The following is a 23,954-nucleotide window of genomic DNA, read 5'->3' as shown; positions in this document are numbered from 1 at the left end:
ACTCTCAGTCATTCCAGTCATACCAGTGAGTGAGGATCTCCTGCTTCTTTATAAGACGGCGTGTTGCCATGGCATTGAATGCCAGCCATATGTTGGAGGCTGCCCTGGAGCAAATGGATGACATTATTGCTGGTAAGAGGTCCCTACTCATGTTATCTGAAATCCAAAAGACTGCCCAGTTTGTAATTGCAGGCTTGCATAAAACCAGATATATTCACATGATTTGAGTGTGAGCTCTTCACATCTCTGCATAGTAAGTAGAAAAACAAGTTAAAGATAAAGATAAAAGAGTTTTAAAGCATTTGTAGAGCATGAGAGACAAGTCTAGAGAACGTGAAAACAGGCTGTTTTTATGAGATAACAGCTTTGCCTCTTTTTGCAATTGTCTTCCTAATTCTTTCTCATTCTTATAGTACTTTTGCAATTTTAATATTTCTCATCGGTTTGAAAATCTCACAGCATACTAAATTCAAACACCACGACTTACATTTTGGCTTCTTCCCAACTGTGCTTTCTAACAGAGGTGATACATTTGAGTCGCTGCTCTTTGTCACAGCCATAGTGGTGCTGTTGCAAAGGGTCAAAAAACAAGGCTCTATTAATAGAGGTGACGGCTCGATCATTATCATGCTTCAGCGAAAAACCATTTCACGAGCAATAACTAATAATCACACTCTGTCAGCAGAAACCAATATTTACAAAGTATACATCTGGCCATGTCCGCCATATGTCCTGATGTATTATTGCCCTTTAATTTAACTTCAGATATTATATGTGGAAAGCAACTTTCTGCAGTTTAGACATGGTGATTACACTAACTGCTACTACATGCTGAACCTCTAATTTGTGGACTTAAGAAGCCACAGCCAAAGTATGATGCTATTTACATTCAGCAAGCTGCATGAGAGCATATTAGTGCCCTCAAGAGGTCATTTCTGGAACTATTCTTACTTGCGCTTCCTAGAAACTTTGATTTAATCAGTTGTATACGAAGACAAATACCCAAGAAGTTGTAAGAAGTTAGTAGGATGGTTAAATAATTAAGCTGTGTGAATGTTACAGTATTGATTTCATGTGTTCCTAGGGAAAATGGGGGAAGGCCTGTTCAGTGCTCGTATGCAGTTACATGTCAAAGATTATCAGTCTCCAGAATGCAGTCAACAGTTGACCCTTCCCCCACCTTTGGATCCTGCCCTCAAGGCTCTTCAGCTGACTGAGGCCCTCAGGGCAGTGCTGGAGGGGCAGGGGAATGAGGAAGGACAAGATGCTCTCAGGAAACAAGTATCTGATGATACTGCAGATATTATATTAAAATGGTTGGGAAGAGGTGGGGTGAGTACTGATTCCCAGGTTTGTCACCCATCTATAACAGAGTTATATAACACCTCACCTAGCATGCAAATCCATACCTTAGTATGAAATATTTACAAGCTAATGTCTAATTCTAGTACAACAAGAGAACTGAATTGATAAATATACTAATATTTTGGCATGGACTAGCGCTACAAAGAACATGGATTTTATTAGCTGCATGATTTGGCTGTCTTTGATCCTGGCCATCAGTACCTGGAGGGCTTTTTCCTGTCTGTGAAGAAGTAGTGAGCTGGAAGCAGGATCTTTTGCAAACAGCACTGTTAATGAGATCCAGAGCTACTGGTTAAAGCACAAGCAGCTGCTCACTGTTTTTTGGTTGTTGTTTTCTTTTTTAATTCTCCCTTATCTCCTTCATTTCCTTTTCTGCAGTAGTTGTCTGTGTTGTCCTTCAACAGTTTTTGCCCTCTTTTACTATGCTTCTGCTCAAGTTCGATATTGTAAACTTTATGCTCTTTTTCCCCTTCAGTGTCCTATAGTGCCCCCTCCCCTTCTGCTTTGCCTGTACTGACTTCTTTCTCTCCACCACATCTGACAAGCATGTGTGGCAAAAAGTTTCCTCTCCCCTGTTTCCCTTTAGGAAGCCCCACAAAATTAGCTAGGCTGGAAGGTACTTAAGACAGTGCAAGAGAATACTGGAGACAAGCAGAGAGAAGTCCAGAGAAAGTAAGTCAGGGCAGAAAAAGATGAATGATCATACATGAGATGCAGAAGAAATGCTGAGTTGTGGTAAACACTGTAGCAGTTTGAGTACATGTGTTAGAGAAACAGGAGAAAGAAAGAGGGGCAGTTAAAAAGAAGTACAAAAAGGGAAAAGAAGAAAGAAAGGGAGTACAGCCAACTGGCATAGTTTGACTTATTCAGCTCAGCTCTAAAAGTCTCAGGCAGCCCAGACTCCAAACCACACGGACCTAGATCCTCTCTGCACACTCTGCAACTGCAATGTGGAGGCTCTATAAAAGTAGGAGATAGAGAGTGCAGCACAGTAAAGAGCCATTCTTTTAAAACGCTATGGATTTTGTGTTCTGGTTTCTACCAGGGGCTGAATTCTTTCAGTTTTTAACATTAAAAGTCAGACCTGCAGTGTAATGGGCCTGCAGAATGGAGTATGATATTGATTTCTACAAACATTTTGCCTGGCTCAGAAAGGTAAGATGTTTTCCACTTGCATGTCCACTCTTCTTACTTTCATACTGAACCAAAATTGCAGGGTCTTGTTTGTTTATTTTCTTGCAGTGTTGTTGCTTTTACAGTATAATTGCCGTTGCCATGGTAGATAATTTGAGGGAAGATGTGTTTAGCTTTTGTGCAGAACACATGCCGTCTTAAACACACAGGTCCCTTGTGGAGCAGAAAAGGGGGCTATGACTATGAAGCATTAAAAATACCAAATGTCTTTATCTGGTATGTGATTAGAAAAATGTTTTCCATTTAGTTTAAGTGCGACTGTTAGAAAATCTTCCAATTTTTCAATGTTCCATTTAAAAAAAGTTGGTTGCAAAAAGTGTTTTTAAGAAGCTAAAAAACACTTTTACAGAATCATTAACAGTGAAGCAAACTGAGGTTGACTAGTGAGCTTACTTCTGCGTCATATGCTAAACTATTTGAGAATAATAAATGGACAAACAGGGTGAGATCATTTCCTGACTCTTTAACCTATAGAGTCTTTGGATAGCACATACCATCTTGCTTCCATTAAAGTTATTACTTATCACTGCCCCCATTTGGTGAATTCTTACTGAATTCTTATAGGAATCTGTTTCATGCCAATCCTACAAGCCAATCATATGTTTGGTATTTTTTAAGAATCTGCAAGGGGAAAATTGGTGATCTAAAAATGTTTGTATAGATATTACTAACGTTCATAATACTGTGTGAAAATGCAATGTTACTTTCAGCTTGTTTTTGCATAAAAAACAACATAACATAACATAACATTTGTATCAAATCTATGAAAACACAAAGATTCAAAAACTAGAAATGACTGCTCACTTTTGAACACTGTTAAAAGAAATGATTATTCTTCCAGTTACTCCCAAGATAGTCTCAAAAAGTCTTTTTTCTGAATGTATCAACTATAATCCTGATTTGAAGCTTCAGATAGCTTCAGTAATGCTATTTTTTAAAGAACATATATGGACTTTTAACACCTGGAGATAAGTTTCAATGCTGTGTATAGCTCTAAACAACATGGAGACAATTCATATCATTATCATAGCATTATTTGTGTCATGTTGAGGCTGTGTGCAGGCAGTAGTGATGGCAAGGAGGATCCAATGTGCAGACACTCGGAGGAAGAAAGTTAACTCAAACTCAGATTTATTGTTAGATGGTAAACAGAGAACTGCCAAAACTAAGAATACAAATACTAAACTAAAAATAACAATAACCTGAACTGGCAGACAGATGGCTAGAACAAACAGCATGAAATGCGGGTACATCACAACACTGACACAGAGAAACACAAGGCTTAAATACACAGAGGGAGCAATCAGAGAATGGGAAACAGGAGAGAAACACAGCTGGGGCAAATCAGGGCTAAGGAGACCAAGGAAGCAAAACCAGATACAATAACATGAGACACAGACTTTCAAAGTAAAACAGGAAACATAACACAGAGATGCAGACTTTACATGGGGATACAGCAGAAGGGGAGACAGCGACTATGGATCACAGAGAGAAAATCAGAACACTAAAACTCTAACAAAACCCACACAGAGAACCTAAACTAAGAATAATCCTATAACCCATAAGACAAAGCTAGAATATAATGAAATAAACAAAATCAAAGAACCAAAAACACAAAACACTGGGTTGACGATCCAGGCACCCTAACAATTTGTTCCTGTCCCAACACATATGTTAGGAGAATGACCTGAATGTCGGGGTTGTATTGTTTTAACTTAACACAATTAATCAGGCCAGGAACCAAGAAGACTGTAAGCAACATGTTATTTTGCTCTTTACTGCCCTTGTACACTAAAGGTTCTGAATTATCCCTGACTAAACAAAACTCAGACATCAGCCAACACTTCCCCCCAGTAATCAGCCGGTAAAAAAATGTTCTACACAAATGTTAATGCTAGATAAGAACTTTTAAACCTATTACAGTCTTTGCACACACATTAGACACAATACAAAGTGTGTGTGTGTGTGTGTGTGTGTGTGTGTGTGTGTGTGTGTGTGTGTGTGTGAGTTGTGTGCTGGAAGACAGATTTGACCCACTGTGCTGCTACTCTCAGTTAGCAGTGTAACTAGTGAGCCTAACTGCTGCCCTGTATTCTGAAGGTAAACCTCCATTCAAACGCTAACAGTGAGTCTTACCAGGAGCGTTTGTCCCGTCTGGAAGGAGACAAAGAATCACTAATTCTACAGGTACAGGCATTTCTCTGGATGCTTTTTACTTGTTTCATGCATCTTGAACACATCTCCATTGGGTTCTGTTTATAAAATGTATATGACCTATGAAAAGGTTGTTGCACTGGCAACATATGTAACAATAAAGTTGAATCACTTCCACACTGTATGATTCTGCATAAAAAAAGAAAAGAAAATGGGCACATGATACCGCACATTCAGTAGGAAGTTAATCTAATCAGCGCTCGTATCAGATAGCAGTGTTAGAGAAGAGAGGTGAGAGAAGGAAGGTGAAAGGACAAAGGTAGGTCTCAGTATTGTGTTGGAAATGTTGCGTAATTGTGTTTTTGTTCAACTTGTGGGTGAAGTAACAGTTTCAAAGTGGGTTTGGTGCCGTTACAACACTTGAATGTCTTGTTCTGTGTGATCTGTTTGTCAGTGTATGTGTAGGTGTGTTTAGCACTCAAGACTGCTCGGCAAGTGTGTTTTAGACAGGTTGAGGCTAGCACCTTTGTGTGCTGTAGCTGTGTGTGTGTGCGAGAAGTCAGATGCCCTGTTTGTTTCTTCAGCCCACGCATGAAACATTTCTTTGGAAAATCCGTTCTAGTTGGCTGGTTGGGCCAGCTTTTTGGCATATGATTAGCTATTATGTGGCCTTAATAGTTTCTCTGCAGATTTAAATTTAACCTGGTTTCTGCTGAAATTGCTGGAGTCACTGAAGTGTGGTAAGCACCTACCCCGGCACAAAAAAACCTTAATTTCTTTGAAAAGGAAATGTTTACACAGTTTGATCTGGCACAGATGTGGAAATGTCAACAAAAATGAGCAGCAGTCATTAACTGAGAAAAGCTGATATTAATAAATAGTGCACTGTGAGAAACTTTGTAGTAAAAGAGAAAATATGAATCCTGAAGAATGCTAGGCCCAGGCTGTATTTGTGTGATAAAGTTCGCATCTAAGCGATGTTAAAACCATTTTATTCTCCAGCCTTTGCTTAGAAAACACATCCTCATGTCTAATATGTTTCCATCCACCTTCACAAAAACACATAGGTGAGTGTGCTGACAGACCAGGTGGAAGCGCAGGGGGTGAAGATCAGCGATTTAGAGAGTTCTTTGATGGAGCATCGGCACAAACTCAACTCCACAGAGGAAATGTTACAGCAGGTATTCAACTGGCCTTAAATCATGCTCATTGTTGTCAAATCCTTCTCTGTACTAAATACTTGACTTTTATTGCTGGAACAAAATAAGGTATGAAAAGTTATTATTTCAATACTGTTACCACTATATAATTAACTGGGACAGGGCCTCAGACTGTCCCTCTATCGTTTCATTAATTTTTCTCATAAACTTCAGAATGTTATTTAGGATGAGTTCAGCATCATGGAAAGAAATTCCTTGCTCAGATTCCAGTGCATCTGGCTGCACATTACCCCAGCAACCAAAATATTTAGGACGCTCAGACTCATTCCAGGACAGCGTCTCAGAATGTCTGTCTGGTTCATGCAGGGCCAGACTAGTCTGGCTGGGCAGGTGATTATAGCATGAGTAGCCACACCCCTAATCTATAACCACCAGAACTGCTTGCAAACAGGCATTAAAAGAGAAAGAAACAAAGGGAGAGAGAGAGAGAGAGAGAGAGAAAACAACAGAGGGAGGGTGGAAGGGACGAAGAAAGGAACAAATGAGGAAGGAGGAACAGCTGAAAAAGGTGGAGAGATGGGCTGGAGAAAAAAGAAAATGAGGTGGTGCTCCTTTAAGAGTTACAAGTGTACAAGTGTGTATACTTTCAAGGACTTTGTTAAACAGTGCAGAGAACGCTGAATGGAATAGACGTATGAAAATTTACTGAAACCACAGCATCCATGAAAGAAATACACTTTGGTTTCCTTTACTTCATGCAGTCACTGGAAAATGAACAAGGTAGTATGTTTTATTCTTTTAATGCAGTGCAAGCTCCATTCTACTGTTTCAGTCAGTTCTGACAAATTTCAAGAGTGCCAGAAGTGTTTCTTAGCTACCTGATTAGCTGTGAATTTGATTTGCAATGTCTACTTGTCTGTGTCATGCTGCCCGAGTGTGCAGAGTATCAAAGGGCAGCCGGGAATGGTTTCTTGGAGACATGGTCATTATGAGGCTTTGGACCTGAGCCGCAAATCTCTTTCTGGTGACAAAGCTCTAATATTTTCCATGTGCACTCTGGAAGAATTTCAGATACTTTCCAAAGTCAGCCTTTTAAATGGATGTATCCATACGTACAGTTTGCCTGCCTCCGATGATTATTTCTAGGCTTTAAGTGATTTAGCACCTGCTTGACATCAACCAAATTAGTTATACATCTGCCCGCATAGTCTGGCTTGACTCTCAAGCCTGTCAGCCATTGAGCACAGACTTTCGCAGAACCATTTAGTGGCAGCCTCTCTTAGCACTGGGTTTGATAGGCAGCTGTTTACAGGACAAAAGCACCTGTTGAAGATATTAAGTTATTTTGATGTTGTTCAAGGATGTTTGGCATGCTTTAGCCACCTCTCTCTCACACACACTCTCTCCACCAGTGCTGTGTGTTTTGAGTGAGCTGTGAAATGGGCATTATAAATAGTGGTCATGGGTTGTGTATATTTAGCCTCTCAAACAGCTTCTAAAACCAGAAGGGACTGTCATTACAGAGCTGGTAGTTCACTGTGTCTCATGCTTAATGTTGGCTTCGTTCAGTAAGTATTAAGGGGATAATGTATTTGTGTATGTCTGTTTGTGTTGCTTCATGCTCTTGCTGAATGTTGTTGATGACAGGAACTCCTGCATAGGGCGTCACTGGAGAACCAGAAGCTGAGTCTTATGGGGGAGGTGTCCTACCTGAAACTAAAGCTGGCAGACATGGAAGGAAAACAGGGCCATGGGGGTGAAAGGCAGCACAAAGCAGAGGTATGGCTTCTCACTAAATTAAACAGGAAAATTCACCAGATATCACCAGATATTTACACTCCAATTAAATGTACTTTTTTAAGTCAACACTTTGTCATTTTCTCTTGGATAATATATACCCAAAAGCAAAAAGCAGCCATATTAAGCACTACCAAAAGTTGATTCACTTGTTCAATTTAATTGGTAGGCTATCAATCATTTCACCTTGTAAATGGTGGGGACAGGAGAAATTAGATTATCTAAAATCTTCATCAGCTTCTACTTTACTTCAGTCCTTGGAAATTTGAAGTCTTTCTGGTATGACGAGGTAAACACAAAAATCTGCTTTGTGTTCTGATGGATCTAGCCTTGAAGTCTGCTGCTGATTTTATGGAAGACCGTAAACACATTCTGGACAGATGAAAGGAAACATTTAACCAAACCCCAGCTCTGTTGTTCCTGGGAAAGGTCTACAGGAAAAAAAGTATCCAAGGAGTTTAATGTTTTTTTGTCAGTCTCAATTGAATCCTGTATTTGCTTAAGGCTACTGTGTTAGGTTACCAATAGACCTCTGAGCATTCAGTGTCGACTTTAGAAAGAGAAAGCAGGGAAAGCAGGACTGTTACTAGACAGGATACTGTAATGTATGTAGTTACTGTCAAAACACTCCTGGTCAAAGACTCTTTGTGTCCTCAGGTTAGAAGACTTCAGGCATGGTGGATGACAGGCCAAATATGAGTGTGTGTAGGCTTCGGCCCATTTTATTCTTAGTGGTGTCTACTGGTTGAGTAGGTCATTCTCCCCATATTGGAAAAAAGATCATTTGAAGACTTTTAAATTTTGTAAAGGTTGTTATTTCTAAGCAGGAAAAAAACCCCCACAGTAAAGCTCTATGTGTTTTAGCAGATTGCAGTTTTTAACTAATTTACAGTTACGTTTTTAATTCTCACTTGCTTTTCTAAATCCAACTTTCCCAGCTGCTTAGAATAAATAGAGTAGAAAAAAATGTACTTTAATGGTCTCCCACGTGCTGCCTCTACTACACAAAGATGCCCACACATATTCATGCTTCCACACATGCCTCCTTGCTGTAGAGCCAGCTAGCTCACAGTTAAATTTAGCCATCAAGGCACTCTGGATCATCTGTCATATCCGCTGTACTGGACCTCAAATGAGACTTCCTCTGTCCACAGTCCCAGCATAACTTGGCTGCTTGGCTGCTTTCTGAAGGAACACTGACAGGCATCACCTCTGAATTATTCACCCTTACTGAAATGTATCATTGCAAATAACAATTTTGTTTTTGAAAATGGCGATATAGTTATGATCAACATAAATAGCTGCCCATGTTCATACACAACTGCTTAGCAATGCCCGTTTGAAAAGAGACTGACACTGGGAAACCAACCAATGACGTATGTTTTTCAAAGGTTTAAACATGTATTTATTGAAGACTACATATCTACCTGCAATACATCAAAAAATGCTGAAAAGGTTAATTTCTACTAATATATATTCACACTCAGACAGACAGATACCTGCCCCACAATGTTTCATCTTTTCTTTCTAAACATTTCTCTCAATCTTTTTCTCTCCCACTGCATCTGGCAGACTGTAGTGAATTTCATTAGTGAGCTGCAGGAGCAAATATATCAGTTTCAGAAGGAAATCAATAGCAAGATCCAGGAGAAAAAGGCCCTGGAGATCCCAAATGACAGCAGACTTCCTGTGGAGTGCCCCGCTGAGTCTTCTGAAAGCCAGGATTCAAACCTGTGGGTGCCTTGTGACAAAACCTCGGGGATAATGAACAAACTGGAGGATGCTCCAAACGGGGCCAATGGAAACACAACTACCCAGGAAGAGGGCAGTTCAGATGCAGAGCAAAAGTACTACTGTGGAGGAGAAAGTGTAGGCATAGCTTACTTGCATGACTTCTGTTGTTGCGTACAGCATGCTTTGTCTTACTCCGGTGTGTGGGATCCTTAGGTTTAGATGCAAATGAAACAACCGCTCACCAAACATCCTCAACAGCATTTATGTCGCTATAGAAAAACCAGCAAAACTAATAAGTGCCTGACACGGTTAAGAGCTGCATTTAGTGTGCTGTGTCTTGTGTGAAAAAACAAACAAACAAACAAAAATAAATAAATAAACAAATCCTTTTTTAAAAGTTTTTTTTTTCATTTTCTCACACATTCTGTTACAGGGCTTGCTTAAGGAACTCAGGATTCTCAAGGACAAAGTCGAACACCTGGAGGATCAGAAGTTACAGTACGAGAAGAAACTCAAAGCAACAAAGGTAAAAGAAAGTTCAGGTTTATGTGCTGTGTGGACGTTGCACTACACCATCACTGCCCAAATTCCACCACTAACTGTCCACTCAGCTTTCCTAAAAGCTGTCCAATCTGATGTTCCTGCCAGTTAAGTGAGTCATTCCTTTTTGCACATGTTCTCCCATTCTCAGACACCTATGTTTATTTGGGAACTACAAGCTATTTTACTTTCTAAGTTAAAGCATGATAGAAATATACATAATAATAGCTCTTTAATCATTATTGTTGTAATTTGGAGTGATTTAATGATATTAACTTTTTAGACTTTTCCCATTTTTACTTGCTCTCACCATTTGTCCTCTATTATGATAAAATCTCTACCACTCCCATTATTTTTACATCTCTCCCTGTGTTTTTTTGCTATGTTTGTGGTACAATAACTATACACGTCTAAATGCTAAATATGCCTTGTTATGGTGTCAACTTGTTTGGTCTCCTTGCAAATCTGGTTTCAAAGGGCACGTCTGCTAATTCCCTTATAGATCTATTTGTTCACAACAGACAAGCTGCTGTAAATGGTAATTGGCAAGCTGTATAGTTACACCTTGACTGACTTTAGGGTATTTATTTCTCAAGGGAGGCTGACAATAATTATTATAATTTAATATACTCTCTTATTCAAAAACATATTGCAACCTGCCGAATAGCATAATGAATAAATGCTACATTTTATAGAAACATTTTTCCTTGCAGTTCTCAGGTGGAATCTTTGGTTACTAGCATCAGGGCCAAATGTCCTGATCAGTATTTGAGATATGAAGTTTATTTTCCACTGCTCATTTGCTTTCACACGCATGCTGATAGAAAACACAGGCAAACAGATCAGCTTGAGTCAATTTCATTGCCATCTGTGTGTTCCTTCTGTAACTTGCTTCAAAACAACCTATAAACTCCAGATAGCAATGACCTAACATTTGGTACTCTAAACATCAGAGAAGTGATATTTACGTGCCTTCTTGTGGGTTTTCATATATAAGCAATGGTGGAAAAAGGTTTTGGGCTTCACTCGAGGACATGTGCTGACACTTAAACTTGAAATGCATACATACATCTTATTTTTATGAATGTGGAAATGTTTTTAGGTGTTAATCTTTAAAGAGCACATACAGTACACGTCATCTACTGGCATTTATTTCTCGCTGTGTGTTACCCACAGGCAGAGATCAGCAGCCTTCAGCAGCTCCTGCACAGTAAGAATGCTGAGATTGAGAGCTTGCACTCTCAGCTGCTGGCCAGACCCTCTTTAACCACAGAGAGCACAGAGAGAGGTAAGCAAAGCTGCCAGCCTCAAGCCTTCAGCCGACCTGCCAACAACAGCGTCTCACTCAAAGTTACCCAACTTGATAGGTGACACAGTTAATGACTCTTGTTTGCACTTTCAGTTAAAGTAACAACTATGGAAAAAGCCAGTCTCAGCCCTAAGTAAACTGTCTTATGAGTTTCTGTCTCTCTCTCTCTCAGAGGAGTTGTACAGGAAGAGACTAAACACCAAATGTAAGCCTGAGCAGTACATAATGAAAATTGTTCTAAACCCACTGGCCATGTCTACTTTTGATCTCTCATTTATTTCCCTTCTTCAGACATGCTTCTCTGTTTCATTATCTTTCATTTCCTTCTGCTCTGAGGGGCGGTTTTGACAATCACCAGCTTGTTTCCTCAATACTTGATGCATCTCTCCTCCCTTTCACTTCTTTGTTGTCTTTATCGATTCCTGAAGAAATAATATTTTTGTATATATATAATATATTTTTGTCTGTCATAGATAACTGCTTCTCTGGGCTACTTGCTTGGTACAATCATGGTCATAGTCTTGTCCATATGATTGCAAACGCTGCAGCAAAAGTGCCCGTGTTTGCGTGCCCAGATGTGTCTGTGACTAATAATAACAACAACAGCAACAATAATTATATCAATAACAATTTACTTCTTAATGTGCAACATCAAAAATAAGAATAGGAAATAGTGTGATTCCAGTGTAAAAAAAATAACTTCAAATGCAACATAAAAAAACAGAAGTTGAAAGAATAAGTTGCAGCTAACCACTGATTATCAAAAAAATATAAACTATATACTAACAAGAAGCTATATTTCTCTATTATTTACAAGTGGGTGACACAATGGGGGGCTCTGCAGTTTTTAATTTGGCAGAGATTTTACACTTGATGCCTTGCTTGAACGGGACCCGAAAGGGATAAAATTTATGAAAAAGCCTTACGCTATAAATGAGTCTTTAGAAGTGATTTAAAAGAAGACACGCTTGATAGCTTTTTGTCTTTGAGCGTGTGGTGGAAACAGGTTCTGCCTGAGGATCTGAGGCTGTGCACCGGTCGGCATGGGAAGAGCAATTTGAGTATAGATTCTGGGGTCAGGCCATGAAGGGCTTTAAAGCTAATAAGTAAAATCTTAAAAATCAATACTGGGCAGTAGTGTGGAGTCATTAAGACTTATGCAATATGTTCAGTTTTCTGGGTGCTTGCAAGAGGTGTGGCTGCTGCATTTTGCACTATCTGAAGTCTATTTAATGCTTTCTGACTGAAACCTGTTAAAAGACCAATACAGTAAAAAGATCCAAGAGGAAATAAAAACATGAATGATAGTCTGAATGTCACTAAAACTCAGTATTAATCATATTCTCACAATAGGTGGTCACAGACTCAAAGTATGATTGATGGCTAAAAAAGTCTTCGATGAATTTAAAAATAAATGGTTGGGAGAACTCTCGTGATGAATAAATCATTGATTTATGTGTTTGCGCCTTTCCTCGTTTTCTAAATAACTATATGCTACTAAAAAGATCTATTCATATCAAAATTTATATGACACGAGCAGAAGCCTATACAGATTTATAATCAGCGTTGGGGTTTCTCCTTATAGATCAAGAACTGCAGAGGCTCAGGAGTGGTATGAAATCACTGGCAGCTGCCAATGATGAAAAGGTACGTTACTGGTGACCTGTAAACCTGTCCTTTCCCAGCTGTGATTATAGAGTAAAAGCTACCATCTGTATTGTCATCAGTTTACAGTCCTACTGGCCTGTATATGGATATGCTAACATCACTGCTTCTTCGAAGCTTATAGTGTAACAGTTTTTGGGCTGTGTCATTTGAAGAGGCAACACCCCTTCAACCATTTATAGCACAGAGGGGCTTTTGTATTCTCCCTCCAAGTGTATTTTCGACTTTAAAGACCCACAGACATTGACTTACATGTGGCACACCAGCGAAGACACACACGTACCCACACCCTAAGGCAGGCCATTTCAGGAAAAGCCACACTTAAGCAGGCCTCATTCTGCCAAGCCTAATTTTGGAGTGAGCTACATTAAGAGAACCATAGCAAAACCGGGCATGGGCACCACTTCAAAAAACACACACTCCATGCAGCTGGTTACCACAATCTCTATCCATTACTTTGATCTAAAGGCCACATGGTGGAGGAAAAACATTTGTGCAGTATATCGGTCAGTAACTGAATGAAGCAGGTAGTCCACATGGGTGTTTCCTAACCTTAAATAAACATCTTAATTGTGTTTTATGGACTTTGGACACTTGTTACCTTGTTTTCTGCAGGACCGGCGTATTGAAGAGCTCACTCTGCTCCTGAACCAGTGCAGACAGTTCAGAGAGGTCTCTAGTAACGCAAGGCAAGGTAATCAGCTTACTCAGTGCTTTATCATTCCCTTGCAGTGCTTATATTATGACGTGTCAGTGTGATGAAGCCCATCATGCGTTATTGTTTTAAAGAGAAATGGATTCTACTGCTTGAGTGGAATACAAAATCCTTCTCTTTGCTACTGTAGCACCATCTGCTGTCCGCACATTGTCGAATGGCAGGAGCCTGTCAAGCAGCAGTGAAGAAGAAGAGCAGGGTCTGATGAAGAATGGTGACACCTCGAGTGCAAAATCGGAGGATGTGAAGTCTGAAGTGGGTGCAAAAAAAATCAATTAATCTGCTGGTCTCAAAAGAGCTGATCGATTAGTTCCTTAAATATTTCAATATAAGCACAGCCTAATTATTTTAATTGTATATTAAAATGTTTATTAACCGCAGGCTTCGACAAACAGTTCTGCATCCCAGCAGACATCGATTTCATCAGTCCAGAAAGACAGCGATTCCAGGTAGTGCAGCAGCTTTTCATTAAAGGGTCATTCCAATATTTCTTAGGAGGACGGAATTTATTAATAGTGATTGTCTTCACAGATCAGAAGTACAGACTTTATCAAGCAGCATGAATGACATAACAAATGGAACTGCGCAAAAGGTATATTTCTTAAAATGTGATACAATTCATATGAACAATGTTTTACCTCACAATGCTTCCCTGCTTAGTTCTTTTATAGTTTAAGATCTGCTATACTGTTTCTGATGAACGCATAAGAGAATCACAATTAATTATTTATTTACAGATGTATTTATATTTATATTTACTCTATATTTACATATTTCTTTTATCATTTAGAAAAGTCACTGTCTTTTCTGTTTGTATCTACTCTGTTCATCCAGACTGGCCCAAGTGAAATGAGAAGTCACACGCTGCCTGTGAATTCCTCTCTGTCAGAACAAAATGGGATCGGAGACAGCAGCAGTGAAATACAGAGTCAAAGGTCTCCAGCTGGGAGTGAAGACGGAGACTCAAGCCAAAGTAAATCCCAGCATATTAAATCAAGTTTTCCTGACTGCTGCTTATGGTTATTTATTATATAATGGCTGGTGTTCTGTAATGAACCTTGGTGTACTGCAGAATCCGTTCTCCATTTCTATGGAAAAGGCGATAGCCTTGTAATTCCCATGAGTAAAGGCGGTATTCATATTTGGAGGAAACCACTTTATGTCGACCAGGCTACTTTTGATCATAGCTAATTGCAGAGCCTCCTGACAGAGCAGATGGATCATGGTATAGACTTTCACACTGAGCACGCCCTCTCTCTTGCTCTGATTGACCACATTCATCCCAGCTCCACCCGTCCACAGCACGACTGACCAATTTTAACTTGAGCCCCACCCTGATTTCTCTTTGCTGCAGTCTGCTGGAGTGAGATGACTGTCTGTAGCCTCTACCTCTACCATAAAGATCAGACCATGTAAAATTTTGCCTCTAATCCCTTTCTTTTTCATGGGGCATTAACTGATGAATTATTTGCTGAACTCAATGGCCTGTATTCTCAGTCTCTCTACTGAATAGAGCACTGTGTAGCAGCCGGCCACCCTGCATGCACCACTTTGCTCTTAATGTCCTCTTTGCTATGAAAATGTAGGAAAAAAACAAAAAGCTTTTTATGGGTTTTTACTCAGTCACCACCATCATCATCAAGAGTTCAACGCTGATCGTGCCAAAATTACAGGAAACAGCTTAATCATCCATAGAGGCAATCAATCAAATGTGATTTATTTGGCAGGACTACAGTGGAGCTTTGTCTGCTTATATTATCGGAATAAACTCAAATTTTCAAATGCATCTTTAATTTTTTTATGGTTTAACTGGCCATGTAGAAGACACTTTGGATCATATTTTGACTTTGTAATTTACATAACATTTACTGTGGTTTTTGTATCCTCCCAAAGGAAAGCCAGAGAAAGGTGATGACAGCACCTCAAGTGACACGTCCCCTGTTCATTCTGGCCAGCGAGCTGTGGGCTCTCCAGAATACATGAAGAATAACAGGAGCTTCAAGAGACTCTGGGGAAAGTGAGTTTGGGAGCATACATAAATACATCAAATAGTGCATTAACCTAAATGACTGCCAGATAGCCGGAAAAAGAAAACAACAACTAAGAAATGCAAATAAAGTTTGATTGATTGATTGATATATTAACACATTAAATTATGTGAACATGGCATGTACCCAATGGTTTATAGGATGTATGTCTTAAATGTACATATATTTATAAAAAATACTTGTATGCACTCTGCCTTATTTCTTTACTTTTAGACTTAGACTTTTTTAGCTGTTACTAGAAAAAGATGTTACTGAATTGATAAATTAAATTTACAATATATTCTGTTTTTGCTATTCTGTTTTCTTTTTTGGATTAAAAAAATACATGATAACTGTTTCCAGTCACATAAAAAAGATTGATCAAACTCTCGCAGTCCTGTGAAACTAAGTGCACCCTGTGATTTGGTATATTATTTGAAACAAGAAACAATAACTTCACATTGTTGTTGAGGAATTTTGGCACATTCTTCTTTACAATGTTGCTTTAGTTCATTGAGTCTTGTGGGCACAGCTCTCTAAAGGTCTTACCACAGTATTTTAGTCAGGTTAAGGTCTGCACTTTGGCTGGGCCACTGCAGCAACGTGATTTATTGTTCTTTTTCCAGCCATTTTGTTGGAAATTTGCTGCTGTGGTTGGGTCATTGTCCTGTTGCATGACTCACTTTTGGTTTAGCTTTAGGTCTCAGACAGATGACATTACATTTGTCTGTAGAATACCTACAGTACAGAGGAGTTCAATAAATGCAAGTTCCTCAGGTCTTGTGGTTACAAAGGTAAAATAATTATCCCTCCACTACCGTGCTTGACAGTTTTTATGAGCTGTTTGTGCTGATATGCTGTATTTGGCTTTAACATTGACCAAATATCTCCACTTTGTTCGGGTCTGTCCAAAGAACACAGCTCTTTTGGTTTGTTCAGATGAAACTTTGCAAACCTAAGCTGGTTTCCATGTTCTTTTTAGAAAGGAGACAGTTGCTTCTAACAATTTTGATATGAATATTATGAACGGAGGACTGTAACATTGCATTGTCTGACTGTCATTGCTGGGTCATCTACTCCTGGAAAGATTTTGTGATCAATGCACTTGACTGCTGTAGACCAGCAAACTACCTAAACTTTTCCCTTTTACAGAGGTGCTCACACTTGTTGATGATCAGCTAGTCCAGTCCATTTGATAAACAGCATCTGGCTGTTACTGGCCCTCTTAGTTTCTATGGAAGCAGTTGAGCTGTACTTACTCTTTCATAGGACTGCATAGAGTACCTTGAAAGCTTTCTTTTCAACATAACTGTATATTTTAGAAACATTACTTTGAGAATTAATACCTGGCAGTTTTTCTAATCACATAATTTTCTCTTCTCCACACAGACTTAGAAGAACACAGTCTGGAGGCCTTCCCGCTACAGATCCAGATTCTGGGCAATTTAGAAGAGGGGGACTGCGTGCGACTGCTGGTCCCAGACTGACACGAACCCCTGAATCATTTGACTCAGCACGGTAAAACGCTATCTGATCTTGTAATACAGTATTTTAAGGGTTATGTATCTCTGAATTGACCCTTGTAATTTGCTGTTTTAAAATATTCTGCTGTGGTTTTCATGCCACATCCTCTTCATCACCATTTCCCAAATGGCTACAATGAAACACGACTATTGGCTAATTCGTTGTTTAATAAAATTTCCATAAATACTTGAAAATATGGCAATTTGAAAAAACTTCTCCTAATAAAATAACAATTTTTAACGTTCATTATTAAAACTTCTTTCCTATCAGTGATATGAATATTCCATTCAGCCAGTGGACCAAGGAGCAGGTGTGTGGCTGGCTAGAGGACTATGGATTGGGCCAGTACATTAGTCTCTCCAGACAGTGGGTTGAAAATGGACAAACACTTCTGTCTGCCACACCTCAGGATTTTGAGAAGGTCAGAATATAAACCCCTTACAAGCTATTTACATAAAAAAAAAAATCTCAAATTTTGAAATCAGTTACACTCCATATCTTAAATTAAAATTCATTTTTATGTCTAAATATTAGACTTCATCAGAATTGCACGTGTAGAGAAAATGAAAATACCTCAGTATTTGTGTGATAAGACAAACTGTTCTTTGTAACCTCAGGAGATGGGTATGAAGAATCCACTGCACAGGAAGAAGTTGCAGCTCGCTCTGCGGGCATTCACCACTAAAGTTATAGAGAAGTCCTCAGAGCTGGACCACATCTGGGTCACCCGTAAGCCTTTTTGTGTGGAATTATTTTAAATTCTCAGGCTTATGTGTTCACATGTAAATCAGATCTACAAATACCATACCAACAAGAATATTAAACCAAAGAAAACAAAAACAACTGTAACTGTAAATGCAATTTTAACCTTCCCTCTAAACCAGGGGTGTCGAACTCCAGGCCTCGAGGGCCGGTGTCCTGCAGGTTTTAGATATCACCCTAGGTCAACACACCAGAATCAAGTGATCAGTTCACTACCAGGCCTCTGGAGAACTTCAAGACATATTGAGGAGGTAACTTAGCCATTTAAATCAGCTGTGTTGGATCAAGGACACATCTAAAACCTGCAGGAGGCCTGGAGTTCGACACCTGTGCTCTAAACTCTTAAATGTCTTCTAACTAAGCAGCTCCAGTGGACATGCTTTAAACATGTAAAGAAACATTAAAGTGAATGAATGACGTTGACTGATTCTTTTTTGAATTTTACACACCAATTCAGGCTGGCTGGATGATATTGGATTGCCACAGTATAAAGACCAGTTCCATGAAGCTCGAATAGATGGTCGGATGATACAATATCTCACAGTGGTAAGGATTAATCTTACACATACTGCTTTAGATTTTCTGTAATTTGTGGCCTGCAAATGCATTCATCTGGCTTTAAAATATAACTTAAAACCCTAAAAAGTGCATTATAATGAATTGACAGATTTTCTACTGTGCTCATGCTGATATTTCTTTTTTGTTTTTTGTTTTCCTGTTTGGACAGAATGATCTCTTGACTCTCAAGGTTACCAGCCAACTCCACCATCTTAGTATTAAGTGCGCAATTCATGTGCTTCATGCCAATAAATTCAACCCAAACTGTCTTCGACGTAGGCCAGTGGAGGAGGTAGGACTTTTGAAAGCTGTGTCCCTCAAATAGAGTTCCCGAGCGCTGTAGAATCAACACATTATGTTGTTTTGTTTTTTTGTTTTTCTTTTCACTTTCCTTTGTCACCTGAGTTTATGTAACAATTACTCTACTTTTTCATGTTATCCAGTATTCTTTGCAAAAAAACAGTTGAAACCTTAACAGCTGAAGCTCAGATATAACAAGCTTCTATAGACATTTAGGAGGTGATGCTCTGGATGATGTAATCGCATCCAATTCCCACAAGATGGCGACAAATAGTTGTCAAATATTTGTCAAGATAAAGCATCTAATTTTATATCTGCTTTCAAAAGCCTTCAAGACTATTTGTTTATGTATTTCTTTAATGTGCTTAGAATACGTTTTACACACGTACATGTATAATAGAAGGTGTTTTTTTTTTGTTTTTTTTTTTTTTTAATTTTGCTTTTAGAAACATCCTCCTCCTTCAGAAGTAGTGCAGTGGTCTAACCATTGTGTGATGGAGTGGCTGAGAGCAGTTGACCTAGCTGAGTATGCTCCTAATCTACGGGGCAGCGGTGTTCACGGTGGACTGATTGTAAGTCATGTAAATTTTGAGCTTGTCTACAAGTGTGATTTGTTTCTTTGCGATCGTACCAGTTGTATGTGCTTATACTAGATGGGAGCAGAGAGTTCATTATGTTGCCTTTATCTTTGGCAAACATAGATTCTGGAGCCTCGCTTCAGCTCAGAGACTTTGGCCCTGCTTTTAAATATTCCTCCGCAAAAGACTTTGCTCCGTCGTCATCTCGCAACTGCATTTTCTGCTCTGGTTGGGCTTCAGGCCATGCAGGAGAAACGAGAATATGGCAATGCTACGGGCCACGTGCCCCTCACTACAACCGCAAAAGTAAAGGTAAGATCACTATTTAAATCAGTGAAATACTATGCAGCCTATAATCAACATTATTTGTTAATACATTGGCCTTTTTGTGTGTTTTTAGCCGAAGAAGCTGGGCTTCACTCAATTCAGTCACCTCAGAAAGAGGAAGCCTGATGAATCTGCGGACTATATCTGCCCGATAGACAGTGGAGCACTAACAGTAAACGGAGTTTCTCGCCTGCCATCTTCAGCACAAAGAGGCCTCAGCCCCAGGTTGGACAGACAGGCTGAGAGGGAGGAACAAGTGGGGATCAAAGCTCAAACTAATGGCCCCAAACAATAATTAAAATAGAGCATGGAACGCCATGCTGTCCACCCCACATATATCTAAGTGAGTTCATAAATCCAGCAGAAATTCTAATGCAGACATTTACCCATGATGCATCTGCGTTGTGATTTGCTGAAAGGGCTGTGATGCAGTATTTAGCAATTGTTAATTGTTGTTAATGTTTATCTAATTAGATAATATTCATCTTAAGAAGGTGATGATTAATGACAGTGTTTGAATTGTTTTAATAAAGCTACTCTGCATTCCTTATACAGTGGAATTCCAAGGCTTACAATTTTGCTTTTAAGCATTTTATCAACTATTTTGTATGTAGACTTCTTTAGACTTAGTAAGAATAATGATGACCTTTTCTTGTTGCACATGTGGATTTTTGTACAGTGTAATAACGGATCAGCTACCTTCAAAACGTTTAAAGTTACCTTTAAGGCTTCTGTATAAATCTGATTAAACATTTTTTTGCAGCTTCAAATAAGGCTTGTTGGTTTATGGGAACCTAGAACCCCAATTTTGTCCTCATTTGCAGTAATTAAAACTTGTATTATATTTAAAAAAAAAATTTAAAAATCCATAACACTAGTTTCCAATAATTTGTGATGCCATCTGATACTTAAAGACTTAAAGAGACTAAAGACTGCCCAGTAATAAGAAACAAAGAATTGATATCATGAGAAAGTCTGAATATTTGTTTTAATGGAGCTGATAATGGTGCAATAGTGCATGTTTTGATTTTGTTGACGATTTAATAAATTCATCAAAGAACTAATGTTCTTTCTCTATATTGGAGTAGTTTTATAGTTTTCACACAGTTAAAATATTTTTTTCTAAAGCATCCTCTAAAGCATGTATAGGGGTAAATATATGCAGTCATTGTGAAGTAACTGTTATCTGCAGAAAAATGTTCTGTGGCTTTATTGTAAAGTCAGAATAAAATAAAATGGAAACTCTGTAAAGTTTCCATGGCAACTATTTCTGACCCGCCCCGATTCACAAACCACCCATCCCAAAACAATTGTAATAATACCTTAGGAAAAGGGAAATCCATTGTCTATTAATCTTGAAGATCAAGATGCTAACAATGCTTGACTTTGATGCAATAAAATTGAATTGAATGCATCTATGGATACGACTAAACAACATTTATGCCTTCATCTGTAGGTTCAACCAAACTAAGGCAGCTCACAGGTAATGAGTAACTGCCTAAATTCATCTAATGCTGTCTTTTTTCTAAATGAGACCTAGACAGTGACAGTGCTGGTCAGAGTTCCAAATAAAGACTAAATAACTGACTCAGTGTTGGTGTGTTTGCACATGGTTGCAGAGCTAGGGAATTCACTAGGATTCTGCCACCATTTCTGGGGCTGGCAGTCAGGGCAGCAGTCAGTTTCCCTCTTAACCTTCCTGCAGAAGCACACAGCCTCAATTAGACCAAACACAATAATTAGTGAATCTTTTACCTTTGCATATCATTAGTTCTCTAACAGAGAACACCCTGATCAATGATTATAAATGACAGGTTCATAAATAAATTAATCCTGCTGACAAGAGTGTAACACCACTCAATTGATCCATGTTAAATGGAAATTAGAGGGATGCAGGAGTGAGGACTCAGAAAGCAGGTATTGGAGATTAGTTAAAGTGATAAATAAACTTTTTTTCATAATGATGCATATTAGGTATCTAATGTTTATGACATAAAGCTTTTTAGCATTCATGCTTAGAAAATGTTGAAATAAAGTTTTTTTTTTTTAATTTGAGCTTTTTTTTAAACCAGCAGATGTCAGTGTTGCCTGTGCATGCTGCATTGTGGCAAACTTGGCAGCGCTGAAACTTCATGTTGACTCAGTGAGGTGCAGCACAGAGGATTCAGATAGAAAAAAAAAGAATTATATTCAGTTTTCACATTTTGAGTTATAGGGATTTCTCAAAGTTGATATTGTTTTTATTAATTCAGTGACACTGCCTCAGGTGATAGTTTACTATAAGAGCTATAGTATGTCTGTACTTCCCTACACTGGGAATGGCATGTAAAGTTGTATGAATTGTTATACCAATCCAAATAACATGAGAGGATATCACATCATCAATCAAATACCAGACCTGGTGTCCTGTGGAAGGTTAGAATCTCTGAGTTTTGTCCAATGCTTATGTCAGTCATTTTATGCTACTTTCTCCACAGTATAGTGTGCGTGCATGCGTGTGAGCTTATCTGTAGTATGCATTCATGTGTTAAGAGAGGGTGGCATTGTTTATAATAGAGCATCTTAGGCTAATTTCAGTAATGTGATCCAGCCCGCACTAGCTGACAGTTTAATAGCTATTATTTGTGTCACCCTCCCTCATAATGTGTTAGCAGTAAATTGCCATGTGCAGGAGACTGTGGTATGACTGACATCTTACCTTGCAATATGATATCTATTGTTTTAATTAAGTGAAAGCGTCTGCGACATTTATTGGTTTCCAAGTTACTTGTTAATGGCAGTGTGGGGGGAAAAAGTGTTAGTAAATTATCATGGTTTACATTACATAAATAATTTGCAAACCCTTTGCTAATGATTACACATTATTCTCCCACTGTGACTGTTAAGTTATCTGAATACATCACAAATATAACACTGCACTGGTGATGGAACTCCTCCTTGGCAATGCCTGAGCCTTCAGTCATCCATCTCAGCTTATTTCTGTGTACGAGTGGCTCCGAGTAAGGTTTATTTATTCTGTGCCCCTTTTGTGGTAACATTTAACATTGAGATTAGAGAGGCAAACTTTTATTTTGTTGCCAAGTTCCCTGCTTAAAGTAATGCCAGTAGCCAGCGTATTAGTACTTTCAGTCATCACCCTGTCTGTTTGATCTATGGACTCACTAAGATCTCTTTAGTGGAACATAATCATGTTTTTATGTGATGTCACTGGTCGTTCCTGTCATTAACTTGCCACCAGCTTGCCAGTTTGGGGAACATATTCAATAGTAGGTTGGTGCATGTGTTGTATACTCTCCATCCAGCCACTAAAGCTGTATTTGTCTCCAGCATACCAGTTTGTTCTGACAGGCCTGCCACAATGATGACTACATCATCCAGACGAGCCAGAGCAGCTTGCGAGCCAACCATGACACGCCGTCAAAAGGAGCAGCCAGCCGTCTACATGAGCCTTCTTCTGCCCCATCAAACCTCAGAGCCCATCTCATCCTGTACAGCCAGTCACCATCAACCAGGCTGTTTCTCTCTGTTTGCTTTCCATGCTGAGTACATCCCATGGAAGAGTCCTATGTGGCTTATATTTTGCTTTATAATATTTACTCCCAAATTTCAGTGGCTATAAATCTTCTTGAATTATCTGCAGACGATCTGAACTTACCACAAAGAAATTATGACAGTAGTGGTCCAAAACAAACATGATGGGATGTGATTTGGGGAGCTGAAGTAGAAGAGCTTGGTTATGATCAGCCCCCTTGGCGCCAAAGGAGCCCTTTTATTGGTAGCCAAGACACCCACTGCCCATTCCTCCCCACCCACCCCACACCCAGCCCCCACAGAACGTCATGCCTAGTTGGTGGACTGTATTTTCATTGCCTGAAAAATATGGCTAGCCCATTGAGAGAAAGAAGAAAGATTAGACAATGATATTAGGCAATTATAAAGATAAGACCTAAGACCAATTAAGCATGGATTATGTTGCACTGTTAGATAAAATTGAAATCATTTTTATTACAATAATTGATTGTTGTTAACCTAAATACTGCAGATATATGTGACCTGCTGAGTTTCAATCATATCAATTTCTATTGGCCTGAAGATATGGGAGTAAAGGACAAAATATACCAGTTTTGTTAAAACATAACATCAGCAATATAACATTTGTTTTGCAATACACTCTAGAATCATATCATAATGACTACTCTCATTTATTCCATGTTCTATAAACATTGCACATTGGTACAAATAAAC

The 23,954-nt window shown here is 38.9% G+C and overlaps 1 protein-coding gene across 8 annotated transcripts; it reads left to right on the top strand.

Moving 5' to 3' along the window:
* On the top strand, window positions 1–20,566 carry ppfibp2a (PPFIA binding protein 2a). Of its 8 annotated transcripts, XM_085159295.1 has the most exons (24): window positions 1–132; window positions 1,085–1,332; window positions 4,660–4,746; window positions 5,781–5,894; window positions 7,521–7,652; window positions 9,243–9,539; window positions 9,838–9,930; window positions 11,121–11,232; window positions 11,426–11,458; window positions 12,839–12,900; window positions 13,534–13,612; window positions 13,764–13,888; window positions 14,015–14,082; window positions 14,165–14,225; window positions 14,468–14,606; window positions 15,527–15,650; window positions 17,050–17,178; window positions 17,455–17,605; window positions 17,802–17,913; window positions 18,404–18,492; window positions 18,674–18,796; window positions 19,251–19,376; window positions 19,506–19,694; window positions 19,783–20,566. In XM_085159295.1, the coding sequence occupies exons 1-24, from the start codon at window positions 69–71 to the stop codon at window positions 20,002–20,004; spliced, it is 2,979 nt and encodes a 992-aa protein (XP_085015421.1). In that variant the 5' UTR covers window positions 1–68; the 3' UTR covers window positions 20,005–20,566. The 8 variants fall into 8 exon arrangements, with proteins under 8 accessions (XP_085015421.1, XP_085015373.1, XP_085015380.1 ...); XM_085159247.1 differs by lacking the exons at window positions 1–132; window positions 1,085–1,332 and adding an exon at window positions 1,466–2,520; XM_085159254.1 differs by lacking the exons at window positions 1–132; window positions 1,085–1,332; window positions 11,426–11,458 and adding an exon at window positions 1,466–2,520.
* The last annotated feature ends 3,388 nt before the right edge of the window (window positions 20,567–23,954 follow it).

The sequence above is a fragment of the Neolamprologus multifasciatus genome, chromosome 1, assembly GCF_963576455.1.
Source record: "Neolamprologus multifasciatus chromosome 1, fNeoMul1.2, whole genome shotgun sequence".
NCBI classification, from domain to species: domain Eukaryota; kingdom Metazoa; phylum Chordata; class Actinopteri; order Cichliformes; family Cichlidae; genus Neolamprologus; species Neolamprologus multifasciatus.
The sequence above is the reverse complement of the archived record's forward strand: the minus strand, read 5'-3'. Positions and strand labels throughout refer to the sequence as shown.